The sequence below is a fragment of the Polistes fuscatus genome, unplaced genomic scaffold (genome assembly GCF_010416935.1).
Source record: "Polistes fuscatus isolate 324 unplaced genomic scaffold, CU_Pfus_HIC Scaffold13, whole genome shotgun sequence".
NCBI lineage: Eukaryota > Metazoa > Arthropoda > Insecta > Hymenoptera > Vespidae > Polistes > Polistes fuscatus.
Window position 1 is genome coordinate 3535360 of NW_025113031.1, and position 27856 is coordinate 3563215.

Sequence of the window (27856 nt, forward strand, 5' to 3'; positions counted from 1 at the left end):
TACCAAGTGATTCGATAATTTGCATGTTCCTGAGAATTTTTGTGTTAAGTTTTTTTGAATTTAAACACAATTATATTGTAATAAAAAAATATATATATATATATATATATATATATATATATATATATATATAATATTTATATTAAATATAAATACTGATATACTATATATATATGATATATATACAAAATCTATACAACATATTGGGTTGTTCGGAAAGTAATTTCATTTTTTAGTACGGATATTTTATTAGTCACGTTTACCAATAACGAACCTTTTATTTACCATTGAAAAAACGATATTTCTTTCCGAATAATCTAACAAAAATTAAATACAATCGAACACACGTATATATAAATATATCGCTCGTTATATTTTCGGCATTAAAATCTCTCCCTCCTAGTGTATTGTAATAAGAACCCAGAATAGGAGGAGGAGGAGAAAACAAAGACTTAACTTAGCCTCCTCATTGGTCGATATACTCGTATAATCAAGTCTCATATCGTAACACCATTCGGTTAGAGTCGTTTACATGTATCATTTATGTATATGTTTATATATATATATATGGCTATATACTACGAACATAAATCTTGACACTATCGAGATTTTTCCTTACCACAAGTTTCTTTCTTCAATTTTTTTTCCTTCCCTTATCAGAGACACTCTGCGTAACAAAACATTGTACATATGTAGTAAATTATCAGTATAACTGATTACTTACTTTAGTTGTTGTCGACAGAAAGCTGATATAAAAAATTTTATACTAATCGTACAAATCCTTCCAACGTTTTAATGATAATTTTTGTATTTCCTTGTTAGGATACAATTTATTATAACTTTTGATTAATCTTTATTCTCTTATATAGAATCAGATCGTATGTGTATTGTTATACTAATTGTTCGTTTACTATGAACATATGAAATATCTGCAGAATTAAATTTCGAGTTGTTCATCAATTGTTCCAATATTTAAACAATTCTATTTGAATCGTGATACAATTTCGCGCGTGTCGTCTTGATTACATTATATTTAAAACAAACAGGAAAATAATTAATGCTATCTCTTCGAAATCAACTGAAATTAAAATAAATAAATTAAATGAAGTACAAAAATTATTCAATAAAATGTTGCAATCAAATTGTGAAGTAATATTTATGCTATCTGAATAATTAAACATTTTATAAAAACGTTCTCTCGTCTCGAAAGCAATTAAAATTAAAATAAAAATAAAACAAATAATCGAACGAACAATCGATATCGAAATATCGAGATTTTCGATATAGAAGCAATCTAGCATAAATTTAAATGAAAGAGAGAGAGAGAAAGAAAGAGAGAAAAATAAAACGAAAGGAATAAAAATAAGAGACCAATGTAAGCCAATCAAAAAGGCTCTCGTCGGTGGCGCGTAAAAATTCCGCGCAAAGGAATTTTTGAATTCGCGAATAAGAACGATTCCGTTTGGTTTGATACGTTGGTGGTAATGGCGGTGGCAACGGTCCACCATGCGCGGATTCGATCGATAAAAGCAACAGTAACACCAGCAGCAGTAGTAGCAGCGTCAAATATTGGTGGTAGTATTTGTCATGGTGGCGGGGATGATGACGACGACGACGTTTATATCTACGACGATGACGACGACAACGAGAGGGGTGTTCGTGAAATTTTGTAAAGACCGCGCTTGGCCCGCCATCTGTCGGGAAGAATACGAAACATAGGCGCATTTTATCTCGTCTACTTTTCATCCCCTCCAACTCACAAGCTCACTCTCTTTTTCTCTTTCTCTCTCTCTATTTGATTCTCTCTTTCTGTTTCACTCATTGATACTCTCTCTCGCTCTCTCTTGCTCTGATACGACTCATCGGCGAAGCTTAAAGCGCATCGAAGATGGCGACGGAGGGTAGGGTCGAGCTAGTCGCTTAGAAAGGAAGCTTCCTCCTCGTCGTTTAAACGGCCGTAAACGTCGACGTAATGTCGTTTCTGGTAAGTAAGAAGCTTTTCTTCGCGATCTTCTTATAACCGAACATTTTTTTTTCAATGATGCTTTTAGCGTAAGAATCTAATTAGAAGATTTTGATTGATGTAAGAGAAAGAGAGAGAGAGAGAGAGAGAGAAAGTAATAGAGGGAGTGAGAGAGACAGAGATAGACATAGATAGAAAGAGAGAGAGAGAGAGGGAGAGGGAGAGAGGAACGGCGGGAAAATGGTGGTAATTCGAAACGATGAAATCTCGAAAACGAATAGTTGTACACTACAAACGTTTCTTCCATCCCTGGGAAGTTCAATGCGCTACGAGAACTAGCATCGTGCGCGTTGTGTGTGATCAAAAAGAAAATGGGAGCATGATTTATACGCGCGCGTGTATGTGTGTATACATATATATGCATATATGCATCCATAAGTACTTTACCACTTTATACATACTCGCGTATGTGTATATAACTGTGTATATATTTAGTTTGATGGTAGTGTAACGAGGAGCATGCACACGTGCGCGATGAATCTTCTTTTTCTCTTTCTGTCTTTTTCTTTCTTTCTTTCTTTCACGAATGAACGAACGAACAAACAAATGACTGTCCAGTTAATCTATATAATACTACGAGTGAGTGCGAGAGAGAAAGAGAGTAGAAAATCGACGCTTCCATTAAGCGACGTTGGGCGACGAATCAAAATTTCTTTTCTGACGTCACCCACGCGATCATCCTTCTGATATAATACATTTCCGACGACATTACGTATGTCGAGCAATCTGATTGGTCGATAATTTTTTTCAAACTTTAGACGATGAATTGACTTTTGTTTTAAAATTAATTACACTTATTATTAGATCGTACATATATATTTATATACATATCTGTCTGTGCGTGTATGTGCATTTATTTGCTCGTCTAAAATTAATTATGATTATTATTAGATCATACACATGTATATATATATAAATATATGTGTGTATTTATAATGAAATGATAATCGATTTCTGACGATCGAACGATTATTTAAACACGTAATCGAACGAGATGTTTTCGATGCTAAAGGTCACTCATATGGGGTTTCGAGATTAACATGATTTTAACATTTAATCAAGTTTATTTTATGTATCTCGAATTTTGATCGAATTCCTATACGAATTAAATCTTACACGCAACGAACACACATAATATATACGATATATACATATACGATTCAAAGAAAATTTATTATTTTTCTTTCCATTATTTATACCGTTCCTCTGTATAAAAAGACAGAAAGAGTAATTTCAATGAGAACTTGAAGTTCATGGCGTTCGTGCAAAATCAACGACGGAAATTGATCGTCTTATATACTCGTATATTTTCTGATTGGGTCACGTAACTTCTATATATACTTATATACATTTATAGTATGTATAAATATATATATTATATTAATGTTACAAGATGATATAATGTTATATACTTCCAAGATAATAAATAGATATCATTTATCTAATTATTATATGTATGTGTGTGTATACATATATATATATATTGATAATATATAATATTTATCTAAATATTACGTTACATTTTTATGCGATAAGATATTAAAAAAAACATATATAATGTTTTTATAAATTAAAATAAATTAAAATAAATTAAAATATTATTACACACAAATTTCATATAATAATTTTTTAATAGATGCATACACTTTTGTAATGCATATGCAATCTGATTTACGATTATCATATCAAAATTGATATCTTTAACTTGCTCCTTTCCAGTCTAGAAAAAAAGAAAAAAAGAATAAGAAAATAATAAGAACAATCTTTTCTCAGAGTCTCGTTGTTGTGTTGTACAATCTCTAAGCAACGTTAAAGTTGACCTTTTAAAATCCAATTTACGAGTTTGAGCGATCCGTTATACTATCTCTTATTCTTACTCTCTCTCTCTCTTTCTCTTTCTCTTTATTATTAAAATCTTTATTCAAAGCTTTTCTAACTATTCTACAAAAAATTCTGGCAAAAGAAAAACAAGCAATAACTGTGCTAACCAAAGACCTAGTTTTTTTTCTCGATGGAAGAATCCAAGCAAAAAGGGAGTCCTTTCGTAATATTCCTTTATTTCAGATGGTGGTGGTGGTGGGTACTTTTTCCTAACTAGGATTTTTCCCAAAAATAAGGAACGGGATGTGCTACCGAGTTGCTACTCTAACTAACAAATTTATTACAATTATCTAAACTATTCGCATTTATTCTTAAGAAGAAAAACATCAGAAGAAAAGTAATACAATAATAAACAATTAATTAATCGATCAACGTATAGGATTTTAATCTGATAATAGAAGAAATTGTTGTTTAAAATTTAAAGAAATCTAGTCACGCGCAGGGGTGAAGAATTATAACCAACTGCAGCGAAAGAAAAAAAAAGAAAAAAAAAGAAATCAGAGAATTAATCTGATTAAATCCAAAGGACATAGACCAAAGAAAATTCATTGTGAATGAAACGAAATTAAAAGATACCATTCGGGGATTACACAAACGAAGAATTCAAAGAATCAACAAGTTGAAACTGTTCAAAACGTTTATCAAAAAGGAAACTCATATCGATCTCGTGTTCAAAAATATCAGGTTCTTTAAAAAAGAAAGTTAGCTTTACCTATCGTAAAATCAAATACATCAAATTAATATAAATTAAAACAAAGATATAAAAATAAACAAGGTAAATTCCAAGGTATTAATGCTCTCCACAAAAGCTTGGCTTGGCTTTTATGATAGATAAAATCAAATACATCAAATACACCAAATTCATATTAAATTCCAACCAAAGATATAGAGAGATAGAGAGAAACGAGTATTATTAATATATATATACATATATTTATTGAGCTGTCCGATAACATATAAATATACCTTTAACACAAATGGGAAGGATTATCAAATAATATATAAAAAAAAAGAAAAAGAGAAAAAAAAAGGAGAAAATTATTCCTAATAGAGAAGACAATTTGAAGTTAGTCCTCCTCCTAGTTGATGGAAAAAGGGAAGTGAAAGGTGATAGGTAGTGACGAGAGGTTGAGAATTAAGGGATGGAGAGGGTTGGAATGGTACAGAAGTAGAGAGAGAGAGAAAGAGAAGGAGAAGAAGAAGAAGAAGTAGAAGTAGAAGTAGTAGGAGTGGGAGTAGAAGGGAGAAAAGAAAGAAGGGGAAGGGGGATTAGGGTTTTGTCTGGAAGGGTAGTAGTAAGAGTGAAAAGCCGGGTAGAAATAAGCGAGCAAGCAAGCACAGTGTACAGCACAGGACGACAGCAAAGCAAAGCAAAGCAAAAGCAGAATACAGTGGAAGCTAACAAGCAAAATATCGAAGGAAAGTGTGAGGAGTGTGAGCAAGAGCAGTCTGAGGAGAGGAGAGGAGAGGAGAGGGCGAGGAAGGAGGAAGGAAGAAGAGGGAGAAGGAAGAGGAGAGGAGAGGAGAGGAGAGGAGAGTAGCAGTGCTATTTGGAGGGGATGAAACCGGGTTGATATCGACCGAGGATTGCGCTTGCGTGTAAAAAGGCGCGCAATCGCTCTTCCAAAGAGAATTTCATTCCATCGTGGTGTGGCGTGCGTCACGGTTAGGATAGTTAAGAGAGAGAGAGTTTATCAAGGTATCACTGATCACTCTCATTCTCATTCTCACTTTCACTCTCTCTCTCTCTCTCCTCTCTCTTTTTCTCTCTCCTTCTATCTCCCTCTCTCTCTCTTTCTAAATGTTTATGTACGTTCGATAAACTTTGCAAGACGATTAGGATGAATTAAATCTCATTCTACTATTAAAATAATATTTAAATAATGCCGTGAGTTTCAAAAAAAAAAAAAAAAAAACTCGGCTTTCGTTATTATCCTCATTGATACTGGGGGCTGCTGTTGCTTGGTGATTCCAACGCCTGCACGAGAACCATCCTCTGCTATATTTCCACCAACTATTTTACCTGATAAATAATTTAAAAAGAAAGTCTAATAAAAAGGAAAAGGAAGAGAGATCGTATTTACCTTGGATTAAGAAGAAAAACGAAGAGGAAGAAGGAGGAGGAGGAGGAGGAGGAGAAGAAGAAGAAGAGGAAAAGTGAAAATCATTGAGAAACGAGGGGAAGAGAGAGAGAGAGAGAGAGAGAGATAGACGATTGGAGAAAAGAAGAAAGAAGAAGTTTTACGAGAGTTAAGTTTATAATCGCGAAATGCGATAACGAATCTGTGATAAGATTGTGTTTCTCTCTCTCTCTCTTTCTTTTTCTGCCCCTCCCACCCTTCTTCCCTCCAACCATCCCTCTCAAACACGTTGACGTTTAAATGCTCTCTGTCTCTCTCCCTTTCCCCCACTCTCTCCCTCTCACTCTCTCCCTCTCACTCTGTCACTCTCCTCGCACAGTTGCAATTAAAGTGCTCAAGGAATTAATTCGTCATGACGTTGGTATTAATCAAAAGACAGCTGAATTTGGATAAATGTGATATTATTAGTGGTTGTGGTTTTGGTGGTAGTGGTGGTGGTGATCGCGATTATGTTATCTACACCTCTCTTAACAATTTACCGAGTTGAAGAAGAACACTACTAATCTAATCTAATCTAATCGAATACAATTCATATATATATATATAGTGAGAGTGAGAGAAGAATAAGAAGAAGTTTTGTAACTTCGTCGATATGTTCTGATAGACGAACGCGGGCGTCGAAGTCTCTCGAGGCTGAGGTGCTCGAAGATTAGTTGTTTATTTTATTTTCCCTCTATCTATTTATCTTTCTCTCTTTCTATATCTCTCTGTTTCTTGTTTTTAATTGAATTCCCTTTTTTATTTCCTTCATTTTATTCTTGTACTTGTCGTTGCTCTTGCTTTTGCTCGTGCAACCCCGTTCGATCGTCGGTCGGTCGGTCGGTCGGTCAGTCGATCGCTGTTGTGATTAATTTAAGTCCTGAACATGATCAATATGCAGCAATTGATCTTAGGACAGCAGCAAGTATCCGGTAGTAGCGAGCAACCTCAAGAAGAGGTTCAATTGACCGAGCTTATGCCAGTTAAACAATCGCGTATTAGAGAGAACAATGTTTTCAAGGATATCGATGCTACCGACGCGTTAAAAGCATTAAGAAGTTTTTCCGGTAGTTGCAACGACGAGGAACAAGATTACGGATTGAGGATTTTTGACGATAACGAAAAAAATGCGGAAGACAACAAGGTTGAAAGGAAAATAAAACGTGTGTGCGGTATTAAAAGGAAATTAAACGTTTTGGATGCCAATGGTACGGAGAAAAAATTAAAAAATAATTCCAATAATTATCGCAACGTTAATAATGGTAAAAGATCGATGGTAATGTCTAAGAAGAGAAACGTAGTGAGAAAAAATACCAAAAAGTTAACGTCTAATTGTAATAAAATAACCGTTAACAAAATCACTATTAGTGATAGTACTAATGACAAAATAACCGAAGAAGAGGATGATAATGAATTATCCGTTTTTTACGAAGAGGAAATTCCAAGTTATTTGGACTTGGATAAAACCAAAGACAGTCTTAATGACGAAGTTTACGTGTTCCGTCGTGAAAGATCTAATTCCTGTTCTCTATCGCAAACTTCTAGCGAAGTTAATCACGAAAATACGGACGAAATGTTCGCGGATGATTATGAAGGGACCGAAGTAGTCCTGATAAATAAATTTAGGGATCGTGCAAAGAATTTAGATATTAGTACGGACGAATTGAACTCATCTATATCGACAGACGAGGAAAGAATAATACCAATGACCGAGGATAATCAAGAAAAAGAATTAAGATTAAAGATAGACGCGATTATCCAGGCAAATTTGTTGGTAGAGAGGGAGAACAACAACGTCGTTAGTCGAGCTAGAACGAAATTAATTAAGGAAAAGAATTCGTCTAGATCATCGCAATCGTCATTGTCACCGTCATCGCCACCATCGTCTCAACTGTCGACAATAGTAACTGGCGAGATTCAGAATAGTTCAAACTTCAGCGACGAGGATATTAAAAGATTGGAAGAGGACGTTGGCAATGAATATCATAATCAAAATGATTCATTAGAGAAGAAATATTGTTGTGTAGTTTGCGACGCACGTTTTAAGGGTAGCGGTGGCCTGAGAAATCACTTCAAGGTAGTTCACGGTGCCGGGCCAGTTTTCAAATGTGACGAGTGCGGCAAGGAGTTTCCATTGAAGGAACGTTTAAAGCTACACGTTCGAACCCATACCGGTTTTAAGCCTTACAAATGTCCGGAATGCGACAAGAGCTTTGCTAGGGGTGGCCAATTGGTTCAACATCGTCGTACCCATAGCCAGGTAAAACCCTATCATTGCGGCCTTTGCTCGGGTACTTTCACTTGTGCGGCAAATCTCGCGTTGCACGTTAAACGACACAACGGTCAGAAGGATCATAAATGTGAAATATGTGGCAGGGGTTTCGTTAGGCGTGACGCTTTGAAGAAACACTTGGAGTGTCTGCACCGTGACGTTAAATCGTTCCTATGCGTTATCTGTAATAAAACTTTCAAAGGACATTTACCGCAGCATATGAGGACTCATGCGCGCGACAGACCACACGGTTGTGCCACTTGCGGTCAGAGATTTGCCCAAAAATCTCAATTAACTGTCCACCAACGTACGCATTCGGGACAAAGACCGTTCCGATGTTTGGTATGTTGGCAAGCCTTCGCTCATTCCACCGCATTGAAATTGCACACGAGAAGGCACACCGGGGAAAGACCGTTCAAGTGTGTCGAATGCAACGCCGGTTTTACCCAATTGCCGCATTGGAAAAAACATATGAAATGTATACACGGTAGAAGCGAACCGTACGGTTGCAAACGTTGCAAGAGTTTTTTCCGAATTAAAAGTGACCTAGAGAGTCATGAGAAATCATGTCACCCAGAACTCGATGGGGGCCCCGATATCGAAGGTTCTTCCTCGAATTCATTTGGTGCCGTTTCGTCGAACGATTCCAACGATAAAGTTACCAATACTACCAAATACAAAACTATGACAGTAGAAAGGATGCGTCTGTTACTGGCCGTACTATTGAAGAGGATCAGCAAACAAGAAAGATTAGATGAGTTGGGCTTCGGTAAACGTCTTATCGACAAAGTCCTACAGGATTCTCTGATATCTGCTGGGAAGGATCCTGCAACTGGTAAAGGTCTAACAGAATTAGAAATTCTTACCAAAAATCTCGAAACTTTTCTCGAGTGGACAGTACCGAAGGAACATTGGGAAAATTTTCGTAGAATGAAAAAAAGTCCCGAAGACATCTTGGAAACTCTCACGGCTACGTAAAAGGTGATCGACGAGTGATGATACTTTCAGAACAAATTATTATTCTTTCTTTTTCTTCATCCCCCATAGCATCTTTTTAACAGTCCAACCTAGAACGAAACAACCAAACGGATTATTTTATACGACGGAATTATTTAATATGCGTTTCTTTTTTTCTTGTTTTTATCACAAGCCGTTTGAACAAAAACACACCCACCGTACACAACAAATTTTTATCTATTTAATTAATATATAAATTTTCTTATTTTTTATTTATTCGATCTTCTATCAAAATGTTAGTTATTTTTTTTTTTTTTTCGTACAAATATAGTACACACACATACACATACACAGAGAGACAGACAAATCTTATCTTCAGCGTTGACAAACGACTGTTGATCGCTGATTAAACTTTATCATTTTATATTTTAATCGCAACCATTCCTCGAATTTTTACCACCCCCTCGTCGTCATATCATACCCTTTATTAACAACACAACAACAACGGCAGTAGCAACAGTAATTCATATTTTTATACGTAGAATTGAACGAGAGAATGATCAATTAGGAGAAGTATATACCGACTGATTTCATGTACTTCGAATAAGAATATATAGATCCGTTATCAATCAATCTCGTTCTCGCGATTAGCACAATATGGTGATAGTTTCGTTAAATTTTCCGAACTAAACCAAACCAAACCAAACCAAACCAAACGAAACCAAAGCTAAGACGAAAACAAATAAAAGGAAAAATAGAAAAGAAAATAAATATTAAAGTTAATCGAGAGTTTGATAAGAGGAGAAAGAGAAAACGTATTATATATATATATATATAAAACAAAAAAAGAATTTAATTAAATTAAATTAAAGACGAAGGTATAATTGCAAAATATATATCTGGTGGGCCAAAACTTTCTAGATGGAATAATTTAATTTTTAAAATTAATTAACCCGCTATTTTTTGATTCACTTGAAATTGACTATTGCAATTTGACCTATTAATTTCGTAATTTTACAATGTGAAAAATAATAATTGACACGAGTAATTTTGATTTTTGATTAATTGTTTCAAAAATTGCGGACACGTTTAAAAATGTTAAGTCTACCGATTTGGTACACATATATGTGTTTATACGCATACGAATACAAAAACATATACACGACACGTATTATTGATCAAATGAATCCAATGAAACAATATTTCATTGTTAAGGATTATTAAAATAAATAAATGGAGGAGAGGGGTGTAGGAGGAGTGAGAAGGGTAAGAGGAAAATTTAAGAAAAAAATGAGTATAATGATACGTAAGAAAAAAGAAAAAAAGCAAAATTAAAAGAAGAAAAAAAAAGTTCTATATCCTTCTTAATGGTGCCATTTTATGAATTACACTTGCCATATTGCACCAATGATCAGGTGCATCAATTGCACACACTACTTTTTTCGTAGTAGATAATTAATAAGTAGCTATTATTCGCACTAACTAATGTGTTATACACGTACACACAGACACACACACACGCGCGCGCGCACATACGTATACATAAAATAATACACGCGTACGCTTAGATATATTTCGATTTATATATTTTTTGTTATTTTCTTTTTTTCTTTGCCAATCGAAACGCGAAGGAATTATTTAAAAAAAAAAAAAAAAAAATAGAAATAAATAAAAAGAAAAAACAAATGAATGAACGAACGAACGAACGAGAAACGCGCGTAGTGAAAATAAAAGAATAACTAGAAATTGGAAAAATTTGGATTACTTTTAAATATTTTCGTAAAGTCACGAGACTTTATTTAAACTCTTATCTCTTTTTTTTTTTGCTTTTAATAATAAAAATGAAAAAAAAGGAAAAAAAAAAAACACACAAAGAATTTTGTAAACGTTTGTCACGTTGGATCTCAAGCACTCTTGCCATTTATATAAAATAAAATAAAATAAAATAAGAGGTTGAAAAAAAAAAAAAGAAAAAGAATGAACATGATTTTGAAAAGCACACTTTTTGCACTATAGTATTTCAAAGGATCGAGTCGATTTTTAAATAAATTAGAGAAATATATATATATATATATATAAAAGATAATAGTAACAACTACATCATCAACGGTATCAAATAAACAAAAAAAAACAAGAGGCTATTAGAGTTTTATCAATGATTACACTCGAACAAATACAAAATGGTCCAAAAGTTATATGAACTTATTATAAAAATTAATTACTTTCCTTCGTTGTGCTTGCAAAAATTGTTATAAAAATTGCCGAGTTTACGAGCTAAGCTTGCAATCTTTGTAATCGATAAAAGAAATTATCCTAAAATCGTCTCGAATAATTAGTAATTAATTTTTAAAATGGATTTGACAACTTTTGACCTATTTCGTATGTTATGCGTATTCTCGGGTTAAGAATATATAACATACATACGTATATATATATAATACTAATAATAATAATAATAATAATAATAATAATAATAATAGTAATAAAATAATAAATAGTATATATTATTATTAATATATTACGAGAGATTTCGTTATGTGTTCATCGTTTTATTAACAAAATCGTGATTGGTTATGAGTTACTAGTTGCTTCTTCTTCTTTTTTTATTCCCACCATTTTGAACTCGGTATTATTATACCAAAAGCTTATATAATATATAAATAAATGAATATATTTATAATACACGCGATACACACACATACACACACACACACACACACACATATATTTACATACATATATATATATGTATGTACGTTAGAGGTTTGATACCTTTTGTATCGAAACGCGTGTTCGTTTTAGCTAGGTGGTTAAGTATATTAAATGTGAACAGACAATAATGAAGAAGAAGAAGAAAAAAAAAATGATCGTAATATTAATATTATCTAAATATATAATAATCTTTGAAAATAAAATTACTACGAAAAAAGAAAAAAAAAAAAAAATTATATATATTATATATATATAATTTTTAGCGTATATATACACAAATACACGTAAACAAAATACACGCGTAATTAATTAGCATTAGTGCCATTAGAATTAACGTTTTAAGACGAACGAGAGTGAGAAATCATAAATCGTGTATTGAAATTTAAATCTGTTCGGTTAATATTTTTGTTTTTCATTTTTTCATTTGTGATCGTTTCGTTTTTAATATTTAATTTTTATTATTATTCGCAATCGAACGAACAACCAAAGGAAAATAAAATTTTGTTCGATCAATACGATAATATATCAAGATCCCGATGATAATGCGTTTTTAATAATAGAGATGATTGAAAACCGATAATTATAAAAAATAGTCATGATCAATTGTTAGTCATAATGTTTTTGATCGTTTTGAAATTTTTACACGCATATCTTGATCTGCGAATTGTTTACGAATTGTTTATATAATATCATATATTTGTTTTTAAATAAGAATTCTTTTATACGCAAACATATGTTAATAATTGTTAACAAATTTTAATAAATTCAAATGATTAATAATTGAAATAAAAGAATACATTAATATTGTATTAATATTAAAAGTTACATTATAAAAGTGGTGCAAATTTCTTTTTAAGCAACGCATAATGTGTTAACCTTTTTATTTATAATTAATGAAAATAATTGGTTTTCTCAATATGCATTTTTCAAAAATGGACTATATAATTTTTATAACAATTAAATTTAATACAATATATAAAACAAAAGACAGTAAAAAAAAGTGCAATTGTATATTAGCTTATAGTGTTGATAAATGAAATAATTCATAGACCATTTTTAATAATTATCGGTTCACGTAAACGTAATATTCGAATTTAAAAACGATCTAAAATTATCCACCAACGCACATACCTTTTTTCATTTGTTCTTTTTTTTTGGTCTTAATAAAATATCTAATTAATTTTCTTTTCAAAAAAGTGTCGAAGAAAAATTATATCTATGTCGTTTAAATTTAAATTCCAAATTTTTGTTTCCTTGTTTCTTGTGTGTTCCAAGCTTTAAAAAAAAAAAGAACAAAAAAAAATAGGAAAAAGGAAAAAAAAATGCGATGTACAATAGGAAAGACGCGAGCAGCACGGATTCTTCGTGGTCATTTATTTCTAGCCAGTAAAAAAGAAAAAAAAAAGAAAAAAGAAAAAAAAAGAAGAAAGAAAGAAAGAAGAAAACAAAAAAAAAAATAAATAAAAATAAAAAGAAATTTCCATGTTGTGCTTATAACACGACACGTGTCCGTATATAATACAATATGCAACACGTTTGAACTTATTAACATAAACGATACCGTGTATCCACCATTTTATTCTCAGTTCGTTGGACAGTCGTCGATGGCTTATCGTTTTTCAAATTTATACGACAAAGATCGAAATCTATGCTCTTTTATTCTTCATCTTCTTTTTCTTTTCCTTTTCTTTTTCTCTTTTTCTTTTTTTTTTTTATTCTTATTCTTCTTTTCGTTTTTTTACTGGCCGGTGCGAATGCGAACGAAGGGGTCAGAAGAGCATCGGATGTATAACGAGGTCAAAGTTTACAACGTGATCGATGCGTCTGTGTTAAAAAGAAAAAAGAAAAAAGAAAAGTTAAACGCATCGATCGTAAACATTCGATGTGATATTTTTTTTTTTTTATATTATTTATAATAATATTAAAAAGAACAAGAATTACTTTCGAATGTAACACGTTGCTCTTATTTTTCCTATAATAGATATCTATATAATAATAATAATTATAATAGTAATAATAATATTAATATTTTTGTTTTGTTATTAATATTAATACAATTTTTTAATACCAAATAATTTACAGTATATAAGCAAAGTATAATAATCTCGATCACAACGCGTTTCTTTTATATTATTACGTATACATATATCTATGTAGTAATAATAATAATAATATGAAATTGTTATTATATTTTATTTTAATGATTAGAATTATTGTTAATGTGTTTGTATAATTTACACAGTGCCAAATAATTTACAGTATCAAAGAAAAAATATCATTTCAATTGCAACACGCTACTCTCTTATATTCCTGCATATAGATATCTATATAATTATTATTATTAATGTTAATGTTTATATAATTTACAGTGCCAAAAAAAAAGAAATAAATTCGACAACCAACGCGTTACCTTTTATATTCCTAAATATATTATTATTATTATTATTATTATTATTATTATTATTATTATTATTATTATTATTATCATATTATTATATTATAAGCTATTACTATTACATTGTTAATATTATTATTAAATTTTGCACATTAAGCGACATTTAACTGTCAAAGGCAAAGTTGAAAATCTGATATATTAAAATGTTTTTTATGTTTCTTCTCTCAGAGAATTATTATTAAGAATTATTAAGAATTATTATTATAAATTGTTTGCCATATATCAAAATATATATATATTAATTTTGTCTCCTTCTTTATTGGTGCCATAAACTTTAAGTCGTTTATATATACACAATATAACGTAAAATATGTAATAAGAGAAGAAGCGGAAGGAAATTATTTGAATAAAAATGTTTCATCTTTAAACGCCTGTCTAGTTTTTTTCTGTTTGATTAATTATTTCTTATTTTTATTTGTATTTTGTTTTTTATTTTTTATAATTCTCCACACGTATAAGTATATAATATATATGCCCTTATAATTTTCCATTTAATATATAAAACCGTCATTCAATTTTGTTTCTATCTAATTTAACAATTATTTAAAAATAAAAATAATATATATATATATATTTATTTAATAATATATATTTTGTATTGTGTCGAAACATTATTATAGTGTATTAAAAAATATACTTTCCATATAAAAACTTATGGATCTTGTATCTTTTAAAAATAATTTCTCATTTTTGTTCTTTTGTTTTTTGTTTGATCACTATATAACGTGTATATATATACAAGGTATTATGTATAGAAATATAAAATTATACATATACTATAGATATAGAATATTTAATAAAAATGATATATGTATACAAATATATATAACAATCACTATTATAGTAAAATACTTCAGAAAATAATGAAACTCACACACGTGAAAAATAACATAACTCACATTATTTTTTCGAACCCATATGAATATCATATTTATCATTTGATCGTGAGTATTCCCAACTAAGTTTGAAATTTTCTTGCATGTTGAATAACAATCCAGTAACACTGAAAGCCTACATAAGGATCAAAGATTAATATTATAAAGATAAAAATAAATAAAAAAAAGTATCTATTTTGAATTGTACGAAAATGCCGATTTTTATATTTGTAAATCGGTACGAACTTACTTATTAAATAGTATATCATTAAATTAGAAACAATATTCATAATATTATACATAGTACAGTATAGTATATAGTATTTCATACTATAACAATATACAATACACAAATTTAAACAAAATTTTAAATAAATAAATCTTATTTGTTGGAAAAAAAACTTACCCGTTTGGATTGATCATATTTAAATTGAATCTCATTGTTATTTAATTTCACTTTAGTGACCAGACCTTTCACTCCCATGACTTGGATCCTTTCAAGAATCATTTCTTCTTTGAACGTACCTTGTTGCTCAAAGACGTTATACAAAGTTTGATTTTCAGACAGGAAGTACTGACGCGTGTATTCTTTTTTCTCTATGGAATCTAAAAATGTATAGAAAAAGAATAAAATATTACAATTAATATCTCTTTTGCATTGTATTTTGTAAATATTTTAAATTCATTTTGTTATTGTTTCGATAAATGTGCATAACATACCCAAACTATCTCCATCATCCCAATACAATTCTCCTTTAGCAAATTCAAAACGATCCAATGCTACTAATAATTCGAAACCATTCTTCCTACTATCCGTAGTCGTGGGACCTGGCTTTTGTGCTGGCAATATTGAACCAGCACGAATTAACAAAGGTATTGTATCATATGGAGCATCGAATGTAAAGTTCTTGCCAATGGAAAAGAAGGAAGACTTTGTATATAAATCGTACCACTGTCCACGTGGTATATAAGCTGTTACGGTTGTTTCATCCTGCATATTGAAACAAACAATACGTTAATGATATTAACACATTTTTGATTGATCCGATTTTGGTATAAAATAAATATAAAGTAATTCATTTCATATAAAATTCATTATTGATAATTGAAATTTTATGAATAATTCATAATAATATCCAAGAAAATAAAAATATATTTGTACATTTGATAAATTTATTTTACCTCTTCTAAAACAGGATTGATCATTAAAGAACTTCCCCACATAAATTGTGTATCTATATTGTACGTTGCTTCATCATAAATGAATCTAAAAAAAAAATTTTTGATTAATTAAAAGAAGTTTTTCTCGTGTAATAGTAATATAAATATATTGATAGCATAAATACGCACTCAAAAAATAATGGACGAGCGACGGTTTCTCCATATTTATGTGCTCGATAAAATAATGTGTACAAATACGGTAACAGCCAATAACGTATGGTAAATGCTCTTTTAGATGATTTCACAACTAAATCACCCAATGCTACTGGATCTTGTTCCTATACAAAAAAAATATTAAATATAAATTATATAAATTATTATATAACAAATATTGTTAATGACTTTGTTTTCTGATAGAATATATATTACTTACTATCGTACTATCAGAGTTATGATTCCTTGCGAAAGGATAAAATGCTCCAAGTTGCATCCATCGATTACACAAGGCTGCAGTCGTATTTCCATTAAATCCACAAATATCGGCACCCACCATTGGTATTTGGAATAGATTGAAGTTAAGTATTTCAGGAATACTCATTTTTAAATCATGCCTAATAAACAAAGTAGGACTATATTATAAAAATTTAAGAAAAAATACAAATTTTTTATTTTTTTTTAAATATTAGTCTTTTTTTACCATGTAGAGAAGTCATCACCAGACCAATGACCAGCGTATTTTCCATGTCCAACCCATGTAGACCTTGAAATTATAAATGGCCTTTTCTTTCTGATATTAGTTAGAGCGCTGAAAATATTTATTTCAATAATAAACTGATACATTTAATTAATGTTACAATTAATTAATGATACTTACTAGTTTGTAGCTATTGCATGACTGGTGCCATAAGTATTGTGAAGATTATAATGCGGTCCTAAATAATGTTGTGCATTCATGCATAATGTTTTTACTGCTAATGTTCTTCCCATAATCATTGGTTTAAATTCTGGATTATCTAATTCGTTATTGATGCAACCATTTTTATTGCCATTGTAAAAGTTAGACGGTTCATTCATATCCTTGAGAAAACAAAAATATTATAATAAAAAAAATAAATTAAACTGAATATTCGGACGTGTTACACATAAGAACAATAAAATAATTTTAAAATATAATAATATTAAATAATACATACAATCCATGCACCATCGTACTTGAAACTATTATGCATATCTTGCATCATATTCAAGTAATAATCTTTTGTTTTTGGATGTGTGAAATCAGGCCATACAGTTAACCCATTACTCCAAACTTTTCCTTTAAATGGTTCGTTGGATACCGCATCTTTTATAAATATTCCTTCTTTTACACCTTCATCGTATGGACGATAAGATCCACTTGCTTCTGACGCAGAAATACCAGCATCGATCAATGGAATATAATGCATTCCTAACTATTATATAATACATAAAATAATAATTATTAAATATATATATAAATGTACGTGATAAATTTACAGTTGCGAATGAGATTATTATTAAATTTCACATACTTTATGTAACTCGTCAACGAATTCTGGTAAATCCTTAAACGTTTTGTTATCGTACGTAAAATCTTTATTTTTATTCATGTAATCTAAATCGTTCCATTGAGTATCCTAAAAATAATATAAATTTATATTAAATTATTTTCTCTCTCATCTTTTTTATTTTTATAACAGAATATTATAATTATGTATATTAATAACTACTATACTTACAAATGGGATTCCAGCTGCTCTAGTTCTGTTCCATACTTCTTTAGTTTTTTTCAAATTTCCATATCCATACCTAAAAAAAAAAAGAATAAAAAATGTAAAGAAAATAAATATTTATTAAAATCACAAGAAGCACATCGCGTAGATATTAGAAATAAAAAACAATATATTTACCGACATAAATGAAAACCTAAGGACCAATAAGGCGGTAGAAAAGGTTTACCAACAAGTTCGGAATATTGTCTCATCACATCTTGTGGACTTGGACCCAATAAAAAGTACATATCAAAAATACCACCTATACTTCTGTACGTTATTGCAGGAGTGGGTTGTAATATTATTTCTACAAAAATTAAGTTGCATGATAAAATTTAATACAAAAAAATAAAAAAGAATTTATTAAAAAAATATATATATATAAATATATACCCATAGGATTGCTGTTTAAAAATAATACACCATGGCAAGTTCCTGATTCTTCGATCATGAAATAAAATGGTTGAGTGCCATATAAATTTGCCTATAATAAAGAATTATATGTTTATCGATCTTTTTCTCTTTAAATTAATAATAATTAAAATATATAATGCACAAATGAACTTACGTATTCTACTGGTGGTTGATCCATGTTGAACATAGCATATTGTTTCCATTCGTTATTAATTTTAAAATTTGATCTATGCTCTCCGAGACCATAAATGTTTTCAGAAGATAATATACCACTTAGTTGTAAGAATTGATCGGCAAATATGAAGCCACCAAGACCAATAGAGTCAAATCTACATCAAGCAAATATAACACATTTGTATAGTAATGTTAAGAATTATTTAAATATTAATAAAATATTTTATATTCACAATGTTGTATTGTCCGCAGCCCTGTTAATTTTAAATCCAATTTTTTCATCGTCGGTGATAAATTTATACATTGGTCTTGGAGGTAAGCGATTTGAAGATGGAATATCAGATCTTATTGGCCATGGTGGCTCATATCTTTGATTTACGGGATCAAAGATCTAAAATAATATAAAATTATAAATTAATTATGTCGAAAATAATTTAATTATAATAGAATTCATTTTTTATATACCTTAACACGTATTACTGCATTGTCGACCATTGTCGTTTCCATTTTGATAAGAGGTATGTTTTTCTTATAAACAGATTTGTTTTTTAATTTAAGGAATCCAGAAAAACTATTGTCTTGCTGACTGTAGTTTTCATATTTATAAAGACTCCAATTATCAGGATAATAACAATAAGGAAAATTAACGAATTCAGAATCATGTTTCACTGGACTCCAACAACAACCTCTTTTTATACATTCTGATTCGTTAGCTCCAAATTCCGGAAGACAATCAAACCGTAATGATACAGGAATTTGTTTACACTAAAATAAGGATGCATTCAATTTAATAATAAAAAAATTGAATTAATTACTCGCAAAGAGTATTACAATAAATTATCAAACGTTACCTTTTCAACAATACGATCATCTTGCACGATAACAAAGTCATAAACGTACTCTGCTTCTTCAATAACATTATCTGTATCTTTATAAGGGCTGAATTTCCAATTTTCTATTATCTTCATAACATTGTTCATATACTCAGATTTTTTGACAATACATATAAAATAAGGCGAATGCAATATAGCAAGTGCTATAACAGCAGCTATAGAAATTGCAATGAGCACTAAAGCGAAATAAGATTTAGCATTCTTAGCATGAGAATTTGGCTTTTCATCTACAAATGCACTATTTACAATTTGTTGTTCTCTGTTGATTGTTTTTGTTTGGTCCAATGTGAATAATTTGGAAGATTCATCTGATTTATCATCTGGCTCATTTATTATATGTTCTAATGAACTTGAACCTTTTTTGGATTCATTGTTACCCTTGATAATCATTTTGGGGCAACAATTTGTAACTCTATGATTAGAAATATATAAAGTTTAATTTTAATTATTGTAATAGTATGATAATAATTATTATTATTATTATATTGAAAGTCTTATATGAATATAAGAAAAAAATTAAACAAAATATAACTATGTATCAGTATGATTCATAAATTAATTAATTAAATTGATACCAAAAAAATAAAGAAAAACAAATTAATTTAATTTTAAAGTTCTTAGTATCCTTTACGATTTTCCTTTATACATATATATATATATTTTCAATTATACTTAAAAGATATTCTTATTATATCTCACTGACGTTCACAGATTTCACAAAAAAGAGAAATTCTTTAAGGAAAATATTTTTAAACGAAGTCATCCAATAAATTTCCATTTAATCTATGTATAACCTCTAAATGAATCAAATTTATACATTCAATGTAATTTAAATTATTTAAACGTTCCAAATAACAAATTAATTAGAATAATCTCAATTTTTCTATTTCAAAAAAATAAAAAAATAAATGATATAAAATGCAATGACATTTGTAATTAGATTAAAATTTTGATTGAATATCTTACCGGTTTTCTTAATTAAAACAAATCTTTTTCGAGTAATTGTTCACTTTAATTTTAAAAAGAAATATTCTTTATTAAGTATTTAACACTGTGAATGCGTCGTTCATACTGACAAATGAAAGATTGCGAGAGTTATCTTATATATATATATATATATTTAGTATCACATTATGTCTCATATTCTATACCAGGAACCATGTATAGTACGTACGTATATATATATACGGTATCTTTACCTGTGTGTGTGTTGGATACAAGGAAAACTCTCTTCTTTTTTTTATATATTTCTATATATATATATGTACATTTCTATATATATTTTCAGATATAACAGTAATTTCCTTTAAACTTTGAATTTCAAAATACTCTACGAACAAACAAAAAATATTTAATTTAAATTTGATAAACTTAAGCGCCACATCGATTATCATTGTCGCTTTTTTTGATAGATAACAGATTACTTTGATGTTTATTATACATATGTCTTTTATATATATTTATGCGTTTATAGGAGTACTTGTGTATAGTGGATTCAGGAAAAACCCCACAAACACTTGCTTACTTATCCGCATACCATAAAACCGGTTTTCTATGAACTTGCAGAATTTAAAAACACCATACGAATAAAAAGATTCTATTTTAAATTTGACGAGACGCATGCGTACTTCGATTATTATTCCCGGTTTTTTTTTTAAATGATAAGTACTGATTAGAAAACTAGTTTAACAAAAATAACTTCAAACATTTTTTCTTTTTAATTTCTTTTTGAAAACTAATTACGTGAATGATATTTTTATACACTTTATAATATTTGTATATGATAAATTATTAAATTAATAATAATAATAATAATAATAATAACAATAATAAATTAATTATTTACGTATACAAAATTGGATGCAGTTTTATACGAGACAAAGATGACTAATTAAAAGATAAATGTTCTTGTTTTGTAACTTTGTCTTTAACGATAAATATATACATTCTATAATTATCAAGAAACACTTACTAATGTTATCAATACATGGAATATGCAGTTATACGAGATGCATACATATGTGCAGTAATGTGAGAACGATATGCGCATAACTGGTTTATTAGATTAGCTGATTACTCTGCAAAAGTACAAGGTTCACAATTCTTTAAATTGTATTATGAGATGGAATATTTCAATATCCTTGAAAGAAATAAATTGTTTAATTTGTACATTAACATTATTTGATACAATATACATTTGATATTTTTTCTATAAATATTTACAAAAATATTTATAGCCTAATAGAAATCTATTAGGTTTTCTCAATTACGTTGTTCTCTTTTTCGTTTTCACATTTATGTATGATTTCTGTAAAAAAGAAACAAAACGAAGAGGACAAAGAAATAATAAATTGTAAAAATTTTAAAGATATTTATCGATCGATGTAAGACAAACTTACTTTTAACTATTTCTTGTAAAACTAGGATTGTCGGTGATTCTGGAATGTCTGTTAAAAAATTTTTTCCCTCGTCGCAACATCTTGCTATTAAAGGATCTAACGGTAATGATCCTAAAAAATCGATATTTAAATCAGCAGCCATAGCACAACCACCACCTGTCAATGCTGGAAATATTTCAGCAGAATTCTAAAAAGAAATTATATATGATTAAATTCTTTTTAAAAGATTTTTTATTTTTTTAGTTAAAATAAAAAATGAGTCGTTTTACCTTGCACTTAGGACATACGAACAAACTCATATTTTCAATTACGCCTAGTATAGGAATGTTTACTTTATTACAAAAATCTATTTCTTTTCTAACATCCAATAGAGCGACTTGTTGAGGTGTAGTGATAACGATTGCACCAGTAATACCAGCACTTTTTAAATACGTAGTCACAGACAAATGTTCATCTGAGGTACCAGGCGGTGTATCCAAAATAAGATAATCTAAGTTGCCCCAATCAACTTCTGATAAAAATTGTCTGATCATACCATTTTTTTTAGGACCTCTCCATATTACTGCGTCGCTTGGACTACCCAGTAAAAATCCAATTGACATTAACGATAAATTATCTTCAATATACTAAAAAGAAAGACATTAAAAAAAGAAACAAAATTTACTAATTATTATCTTATTGTACAGAATTTATTAATTAAAAATTACCACAGGAGACCAGCCAGAACCACTTTGGTGTATTTGTTCTCCGAGTGCTCCTAAAATTCTTGGTTGTGATGGACCGCAAATATCAATGTCCAGTACAGCAATCTACACACATACACACAATAATATTGTAAGATAATATTATTGGAAAATTAAATTATGTTCATATTTAAGTGTTGCTATGCTGGTTACTAGAAATCAAAGCTTTTAGGGAGGATATATAGAAATTGTGATAATCAATAAGAGGCTGGTACAAGTTGGTACGACATAGATACCTATACATCTATAGATATAGTTAACTCGTTACTATTTTTAAGTTAGAAGGAAAGGGTACAATACAGTTCAATATGAGAGCATGTACATAGAGAATCACATGGATGTGCTTGGTCTAGGAAAAAGGGTACGTAGATGTAGATTTATAAACATTTATTTTAAAATATAAATACTTACATTTTTATCTGGATTACTATCAGCGAGGACTCTAGATATCAATGAAGTTACTGTACTTTTACCAACTCCACCTTTACCGGATAAAATCAGGATCTTGTGTTTCACGTTAGACAATCTTTCTTTAACCAATTCTATACCGGGATCTGCTTGTTTTGTTGCACCTGATGCGCATAATTTTTGGTTTGGACATCCTGCACAAGCAGATGCTTTACCAGCCTGTTCACTCTTTGTTCCAGGACAATCTGCAAATATTCTAATAATTTTCTCTCTTATAAGCGAAGATTTGTTAAATAATTGTAATTTGAAAATATTATAAAAATTTATAATAGACTTTTATTTATAAGAAAATTTTTATTTATATTTGTAATAGCCTTATGTGAATTATATTAAATAGTGTTTATTGCGTTATTTATTGTAATTATACTAGTATATACTTTACAAAAATAATTCTAACCTATAATTCATTTCTGTTATTAATGACAATATTATTACTTACTAAAAGAGTTTAAATTTTAACGCGGAACAAGTATAAGCATTAAAACAATTAAAACTGGTATAATTATTAATATAATAAAAAAATTATAAACGACAATAAATCAATCTTACGTTCTGGTGCTTCGCCTGGTACATCTGCCATGTTGAGAAGTATAACTAATACTAAAATTATACTTATCAAACAAATCAGAGGTTAGAATATAAATTTATTAAAAAATTAATGTCTATTTTTTAAATATATTACATAACTCAATAAACATTCTTTTATATAAATTTCATTTTTCTTTTCATTAATGTTATTTCAAAAAGTATAATTATTCGTGTACTGATCATATATTTATAAAAATTTTGTTTACAAATATATATGAAGAATAAAATTCATATTAATTCTAATAACTTAATTTCTATTATTACTTATTAAAAATAACATATGATTTTAATAGCAATTACAGCCATGGAGTTCTGTTGGTTCATCGATGCCATGCACAGAATACAAAATTCCTATTCGTGTAAGCGACTACAATCGTACACATCATTTATTACCTTGGAGACCTATTACAGGATTTGAAAATATTGAAGTTATACCATTGTACGTTTACTATTAATTATTATATCTAAATTCGTTTATTTATTATATAAACTGTTTAAAATATTCTTTTGATAGGGCTAGAAAGTGTATATCAAATTATCCATTGGATACGACAAGTGGAGTCATGCATAAGCCGTTAAAATTTCCTGATTTGGTAACTGGATGTCATAGAGATCCTGTCCACGCATCACGAGCTGCTCTTTATACAAGATATACTCCAAATGAGTGGTTTCAAAAACAAATTAAATATTACAATGAAGCAGATTCTAATAGACACTTATCAGAAAGATTGAGAAATGATGCTTTAAAAATAGTTAGGTATGAGTATTAAGATCTAATTTAAATTATATTTGTAATAATTAAAATTGTTTATGCATTTATAGGAATGCGGAAGAGAAAATACAATATGGACAATTAGATACTGGAAGAAGATTAGGTGAAAGAATAAATGATGTATCCTTTTGGAGAAATGAAATATCTTCGGAGTTAGAAAGATTATTGCAAGAGGTAGAAAGACTTCAGGATTGTCGTTCTGTTTTGGAAAAAGCAATAAGAGATATTGAAGGACCATTGCATATTGCAGAGGAATGTCTTTATCACAGAGAAGCGAGGAAAGGTATAAAATGATTGTATAATTATAATATTACTTAATAATAAATTTATGTGACTACATGTACAGGGACAGAACTCGTTCACGATGAATCAGAAAAATGCTTATTGAGAGAAATAGATAATTTAAAGAACTGTCAGAGAAAATTAGAGGCGTGTCTTGACAAATGTAAAGATCAGGTATATTTGTTAATTTTAAATATAATCTATGAAGTAATATATATGTGATATTTTATTTTTATATGTTTATAGTTGCGTAATTGCAGAGCTTCGCAGAATCAATTAGAATTGGACTTGAAGAACAAAGAAAGTGCATTAGGTATAGATATGATGTGTCATCAATTGAATAATTACAGTCCTGGATTACAATATTATGCAGGGATTGAAAAATATGATGCTTGGTAATAGAACTGCGTTTTGAAATAAATCAATAATTAATTAACCTTATATCGATTTTTTATTGAATTTTTAGTCTCTCGGAACAAGAATGTTGGTCAGAAGCAGCAAACCGAATAATACAAAAGTCACAACACGAAAGAAATATGTCTAGTCAATTGCGAACTTGTGCGGAAAGTATTATAAATAAAGTATCTCAAGAAATGTGGGACTCATGGAGTAATACAAACAGTGCTTTGACGCATAGATCTTCAGAGTTACTTGAAGCTAAAAATAAATTGCAACAGCACTTACAAAAAGTATGATTTTAAATGATATACATGTGGTGATCATTTTTTAATATTAATGTATTAACATATGTAACAGGTACAGCAGGAAATATTTGATGTTGAAAAAAATATGGAATTGATGCGTAAAGCTATTGCTGATAAAAGTCATGCAACTAAAGTTGCACATACGAGATTAGAAGCTAGAATGCATCGTCCAGATTTAGAATTATGTCGTGATAATGCTTACTTGAGGTATTTATTAAAACTATTTTCTTAATAGAAATTTTATATTTATTTGACTCTAATATCTTGTATTCTTACAGTCTTCAAAAAGAAATAGATGAAATAGATCATCAAGTTAAACGTATGCACAAAGCATTGAAAGAGCTTGAGGATCAGCATCAAAGATTATTGAGAACTAGGACTGCATTGGAACATGATTTAGCTCTTAAAATAGATTCTATATATATAGACAGAGAAAAGGTTTGCGGTCTTCGACGAGCATATCCAGTTAATGCATTATTTAGATTTTAATTATTAGCAATAATATATACATACTTAAAACTATTGGTGCACATAACTATATATATACATATGCATATACTATACTTTATTGAAATAAATATAAAGTGAAATTTCAATGATCAAACATAAAAAATCTACTATATATATTTCTTTGTACAATTATAAAAGTTATATTGGAAATAACTTATGCTTCCTTCGAACTATGTTTTTTAATATAACTTGGTATAGGAAGATTGAGATTATTTTTAGATTCGAAAAATGTATATGACAAAGTTACATCATCAATGAATTCCATTTTAGGATCTTCATTGAATTCTGGATCGATATAAAAGAATACTGGCATATCGACCTAAAATATAATTCACATAAGCTTTCTCATCATAAGTATATTAAAATTAATAATACTTTAAAAAAGTTACCTGTTCATGCGGATTCAATAATTGTTCTTCAAAACAAAAGCACTGTATTTTATTAAAATACTGTCCTACTTCAAAAGGAAGTACATTATAAGTAGAGATACCAATGACTGGTTTGTCCGTAGGATTTTTAGCAGTGTAAAATGCTAACGCTGTCTCTCCTGGGATTACTGTTATTTCTCGTTGTAAAGGTTTAAAATTCCATGCCATTGATGCACCTACATCAGCGTTGAACCTTATTTTTATCTTTCTTTCTTTAACAGGCTTCATAGTTAATAGTTTGCTATCATCGTGACCTGCTATAGTTCCTCCGTAACTATATGCCTAATTTATATACAATTTATTTATTGCATCAGATATAATACATTATAATAAAAAAATATCTACATAATATTTTAAAGTTATAAATTTACTATTTTCAAGATATATATATATATACCTGACAAAACATTCCGTACAATGGTACTGCTGCATAACTAAGCCCAGCTACGAGTATACCCAATCCAGTCATATAAAGTGCTGTAGATCGTATATTTCGTTTTTGTTCAGGGCTACGATAGTCTTTCATTAAATTTTTAGATACATTTGTAGATATTCTTCTGATAACATAATTGCTAGTTAAACGTTGACAACGTATTAGAAACATTTGTATAACTTAACCTTAAATCACAAATGAGAATATTTTTTCTTTTTTTTTGTTAACTATAAAAACATATTTTAATCAATACAAAAAATTTAATTAAATCTATATTAATTCTTAATAATATTAATTAAAGTTATTTCAATAAATATTATCAGATAAATATTCTCTTTTAGTAACACATTTGTCACAAATATATAACTATACACGTGTTTTTGACTCTGTGATCTGATTGGTCGAATTGAACTACTCTGATATGTGCTTTCAAAGTGATGGGAAATATGAAAAATATATTTCTTTTATCGTTTTGCTTTAATTTATATTTAAAGTAAAATATTATTTTAAAATATAATATACTTAATTGAAAAAAGAAATTAATATTCAATTAATTTCTGAGTTTTATATAAAAACAGTCTTTGATAGTGTATGATAGTATATGATATATTTTTTAATAGTATATGATAGTATAGTTATATTGTAATAGAATTGTAAATAATTTTATTTATTAATATTTAGTGTAAAAAACATGTGTGTGCCTTCAGAAATGCAATTGAACATATATTTTTAAAAGTAGTCATTTAAAGTGTTTAAATAAATGTAAAAGGTGCGTTGTTAAATCCAACGACGATCACCTGTA

At 29.1% G+C, this 27856-nt stretch overlaps 5 protein-coding genes across 8 annotated transcripts; 2 read left to right on the forward strand and 3 right to left on the reverse strand.

The window, feature by feature from the left end:
* Positions 1–1846: 1846 nt before the first annotated feature.
* Positions 1847–10001, forward strand: LOC122513906 (zinc finger protein 37-like). Its single transcript, XM_043630435.1, has 2 exons — positions 1847–1984; positions 4088–10001. The coding sequence occupies exon 2, from the start codon at positions 6911–6913 to the stop codon at positions 9272–9274; it is 2364 nt and encodes a 787-aa protein (XP_043486370.1). The 5' UTR covers positions 1847–1984; positions 4088–6910; the 3' UTR covers positions 9275–10001.
* Positions 10002–13237: 3236 nt separating this feature from the next.
* On the reverse strand, positions 13238–20841 carry LOC122513907 (lysosomal alpha-glucosidase-like). Its single transcript, XM_043630436.1, has 19 exons — positions 20694–20841; positions 19686–20139; positions 19300–19599; positions 19068–19225; positions 18815–18989; positions 18640–18730; positions 18385–18553; positions 18214–18283; positions 18007–18111; positions 17650–17907; positions 17331–17533; positions 17154–17261; positions 16890–17067; positions 16646–16794; positions 16478–16562; positions 16016–16286; positions 15702–15901; positions 15320–15431; positions 13238–13789 (listed from the first exon to the last, which is right to left on the reverse strand). The coding sequence occupies exons 2-18, from the start codon at positions 20115–20117 to the stop codon at positions 15321–15323; spliced, it is 3063 nt and encodes a 1020-aa protein (XP_043486371.1). The 5' UTR covers positions 20118–20139; positions 20694–20841; the 3' UTR covers positions 13238–13789; position 15320.
* A 101-nt stretch (positions 20842–20942) lies between these two features.
* LOC122513910 (cytosolic Fe-S cluster assembly factor NUBP1 homolog) lies at positions 20943–23967 on the reverse strand. Of its 2 annotated transcripts, none has more exons than XM_043630440.1 (6): positions 23887–23967; positions 23281–23522; positions 22834–22935; positions 22396–22752; positions 22127–22313; positions 20943–21057 (listed from the first exon to the last, which is right to left on the reverse strand). In XM_043630440.1, exons 1-6 carry the CDS (start codon positions 23915–23917, stop codon positions 20978–20980), a joined length of 999 nt encoding a protein of 332 aa, XP_043486375.1. In that variant the 5' UTR covers positions 23918–23967; the 3' UTR covers positions 20943–20977. The 2 variants fall into 2 exon arrangements, with proteins under 2 accessions (XP_043486375.1, XP_043486376.1); XM_043630441.1 differs by lacking the exon at positions 20943–21057 and adding an exon at positions 21771–22035.
* On the forward strand, positions 22942–26291 carry LOC122513908 (tektin-3-like). 3 transcript variants are annotated; one of them, XM_043630437.1, is made up of 9 exons: positions 22942–23230; positions 24219–24364; positions 24440–24682; positions 24748–24980; positions 25044–25153; positions 25226–25374; positions 25446–25668; positions 25736–25890; positions 25962–26291. In XM_043630437.1, exons 1-9 carry the CDS (start codon positions 23186–23188, stop codon positions 26170–26172), a joined length of 1515 nt encoding a protein of 504 aa, XP_043486372.1. In that variant the 5' UTR covers positions 22942–23185; the 3' UTR covers positions 26173–26291. The 3 variants fall into 3 exon arrangements, with proteins under 3 accessions (XP_043486372.1, XP_043486374.1, XP_043486373.1); XM_043630439.1 differs by lacking the exon at positions 22942–23230 and adding an exon at positions 23562–23576 and having other exon boundaries at positions 25962–26290; XM_043630438.1 differs by lacking the exon at positions 22942–23230 and adding an exon at positions 23876–23967 and having other exon boundaries at positions 25962–26290.
* Positions 26228–27323, reverse strand: LOC122513911 (cytochrome c oxidase assembly protein COX11, mitochondrial). Its single transcript, XM_043630442.1, has 3 exons — positions 27019–27323; positions 26583–26903; positions 26228–26512 (listed from the first exon to the last, which is right to left on the reverse strand). Exons 1-3 carry the CDS (start codon positions 27223–27225, stop codon positions 26348–26350), a joined length of 693 nt encoding a protein of 230 aa, XP_043486377.1. The 5' UTR covers positions 27226–27323; the 3' UTR covers positions 26228–26347.
* Between the last annotated feature and the right edge of the window lie 533 nt (positions 27324–27856).

What these genes read in the sequence shown, in the direction of transcription:
- LOC122513906 (XM_043630435.1), top strand. Translation starts at nt 6,911, where the DNA reads ATGATCAATATGCAGCAATTGATCTTAGGACAGCAGCAAGTATCCGGT.
- LOC122513907 (XM_043630436.1), bottom strand. Translation starts at nt 20,117, where the DNA reads ATGATTATCAAGGGTAACAATGAATCCAAAAAAGGTTCAAGTTCATTA. An exon ending in ATAACTCTGATAGTACGATA is followed by an intron (nt 16,795 to 16,889) that starts GTAAGTAATATA and finishes TTTTTTGTATAG; the next exon opens with GAACAAGATCCAGTAGCATT. An exon ending in GGATGATGGAGATAGTTTGG is followed by an intron (nt 15,902 to 16,015) that starts GTATGTTATGCA and finishes ATACATTTTTAG; the next exon opens with ATTCCATAGAGAAAAAAGAA.
- LOC122513908 (XM_043630437.1), top strand. Translation starts at nt 23,186, where the DNA reads ATGTACATAGAGAATCACATGGATGTGCTTGGTCTAGGAAAAAGG. An exon ending in TGCAACAGCACTTACAAAAA is followed by an intron (nt 25,669 to 25,735) that starts GTATGATTTTAA and finishes CATATGTAACAG; the next exon opens with GTACAGCAGGAAATATTTGA. An exon ending in CGTGATAATGCTTACTTGAG is followed by an intron (nt 25,891 to 25,961) that starts GTATTTATTAAA and finishes GTATTCTTACAG; the next exon opens with TCTTCAAAAAGAAATAGATG.
- LOC122513910 (XM_043630440.1), bottom strand. Translation starts at nt 23,917, where the DNA reads ATGGCAGATGTACCAGGCGAAGCACCAGAAC. An exon ending in ACCAGGCGAAGCACCAGAAC is followed by an intron (nt 23,523 to 23,886) that starts GTAAGATTGATT and finishes GAATATTTGCAG; the next exon opens with ATTGTCCTGGAACAAAGAGT. An exon ending in GTTCTGGCTGGTCTCCTGTG is followed by an intron (nt 22,753 to 22,833) that starts GTAATTTTTAAT and finishes CTTTCTTTTTAG; the next exon opens with TATATTGAAGATAATTTATC.
- LOC122513911 (XM_043630442.1), bottom strand. Translation starts at nt 27,225, where the DNA reads ATGTTTCTAATACGTTGTCAACGTTTAACTAGCAATTATGTTATCAGA. An exon ending in TGTACGGAATGTTTTGTCAG is followed by an intron (nt 26,904 to 27,018) that starts GTATATATATAT and finishes TATATAAATTAG; the next exon opens with GCATATAGTTACGGAGGAAC. An exon ending in TATTGAATCCGCATGAACAG is followed by an intron (nt 26,513 to 26,582) that starts GTAACTTTTTTA and finishes ATTATATTTTAG; the next exon opens with GTCGATATGCCAGTATTCTT.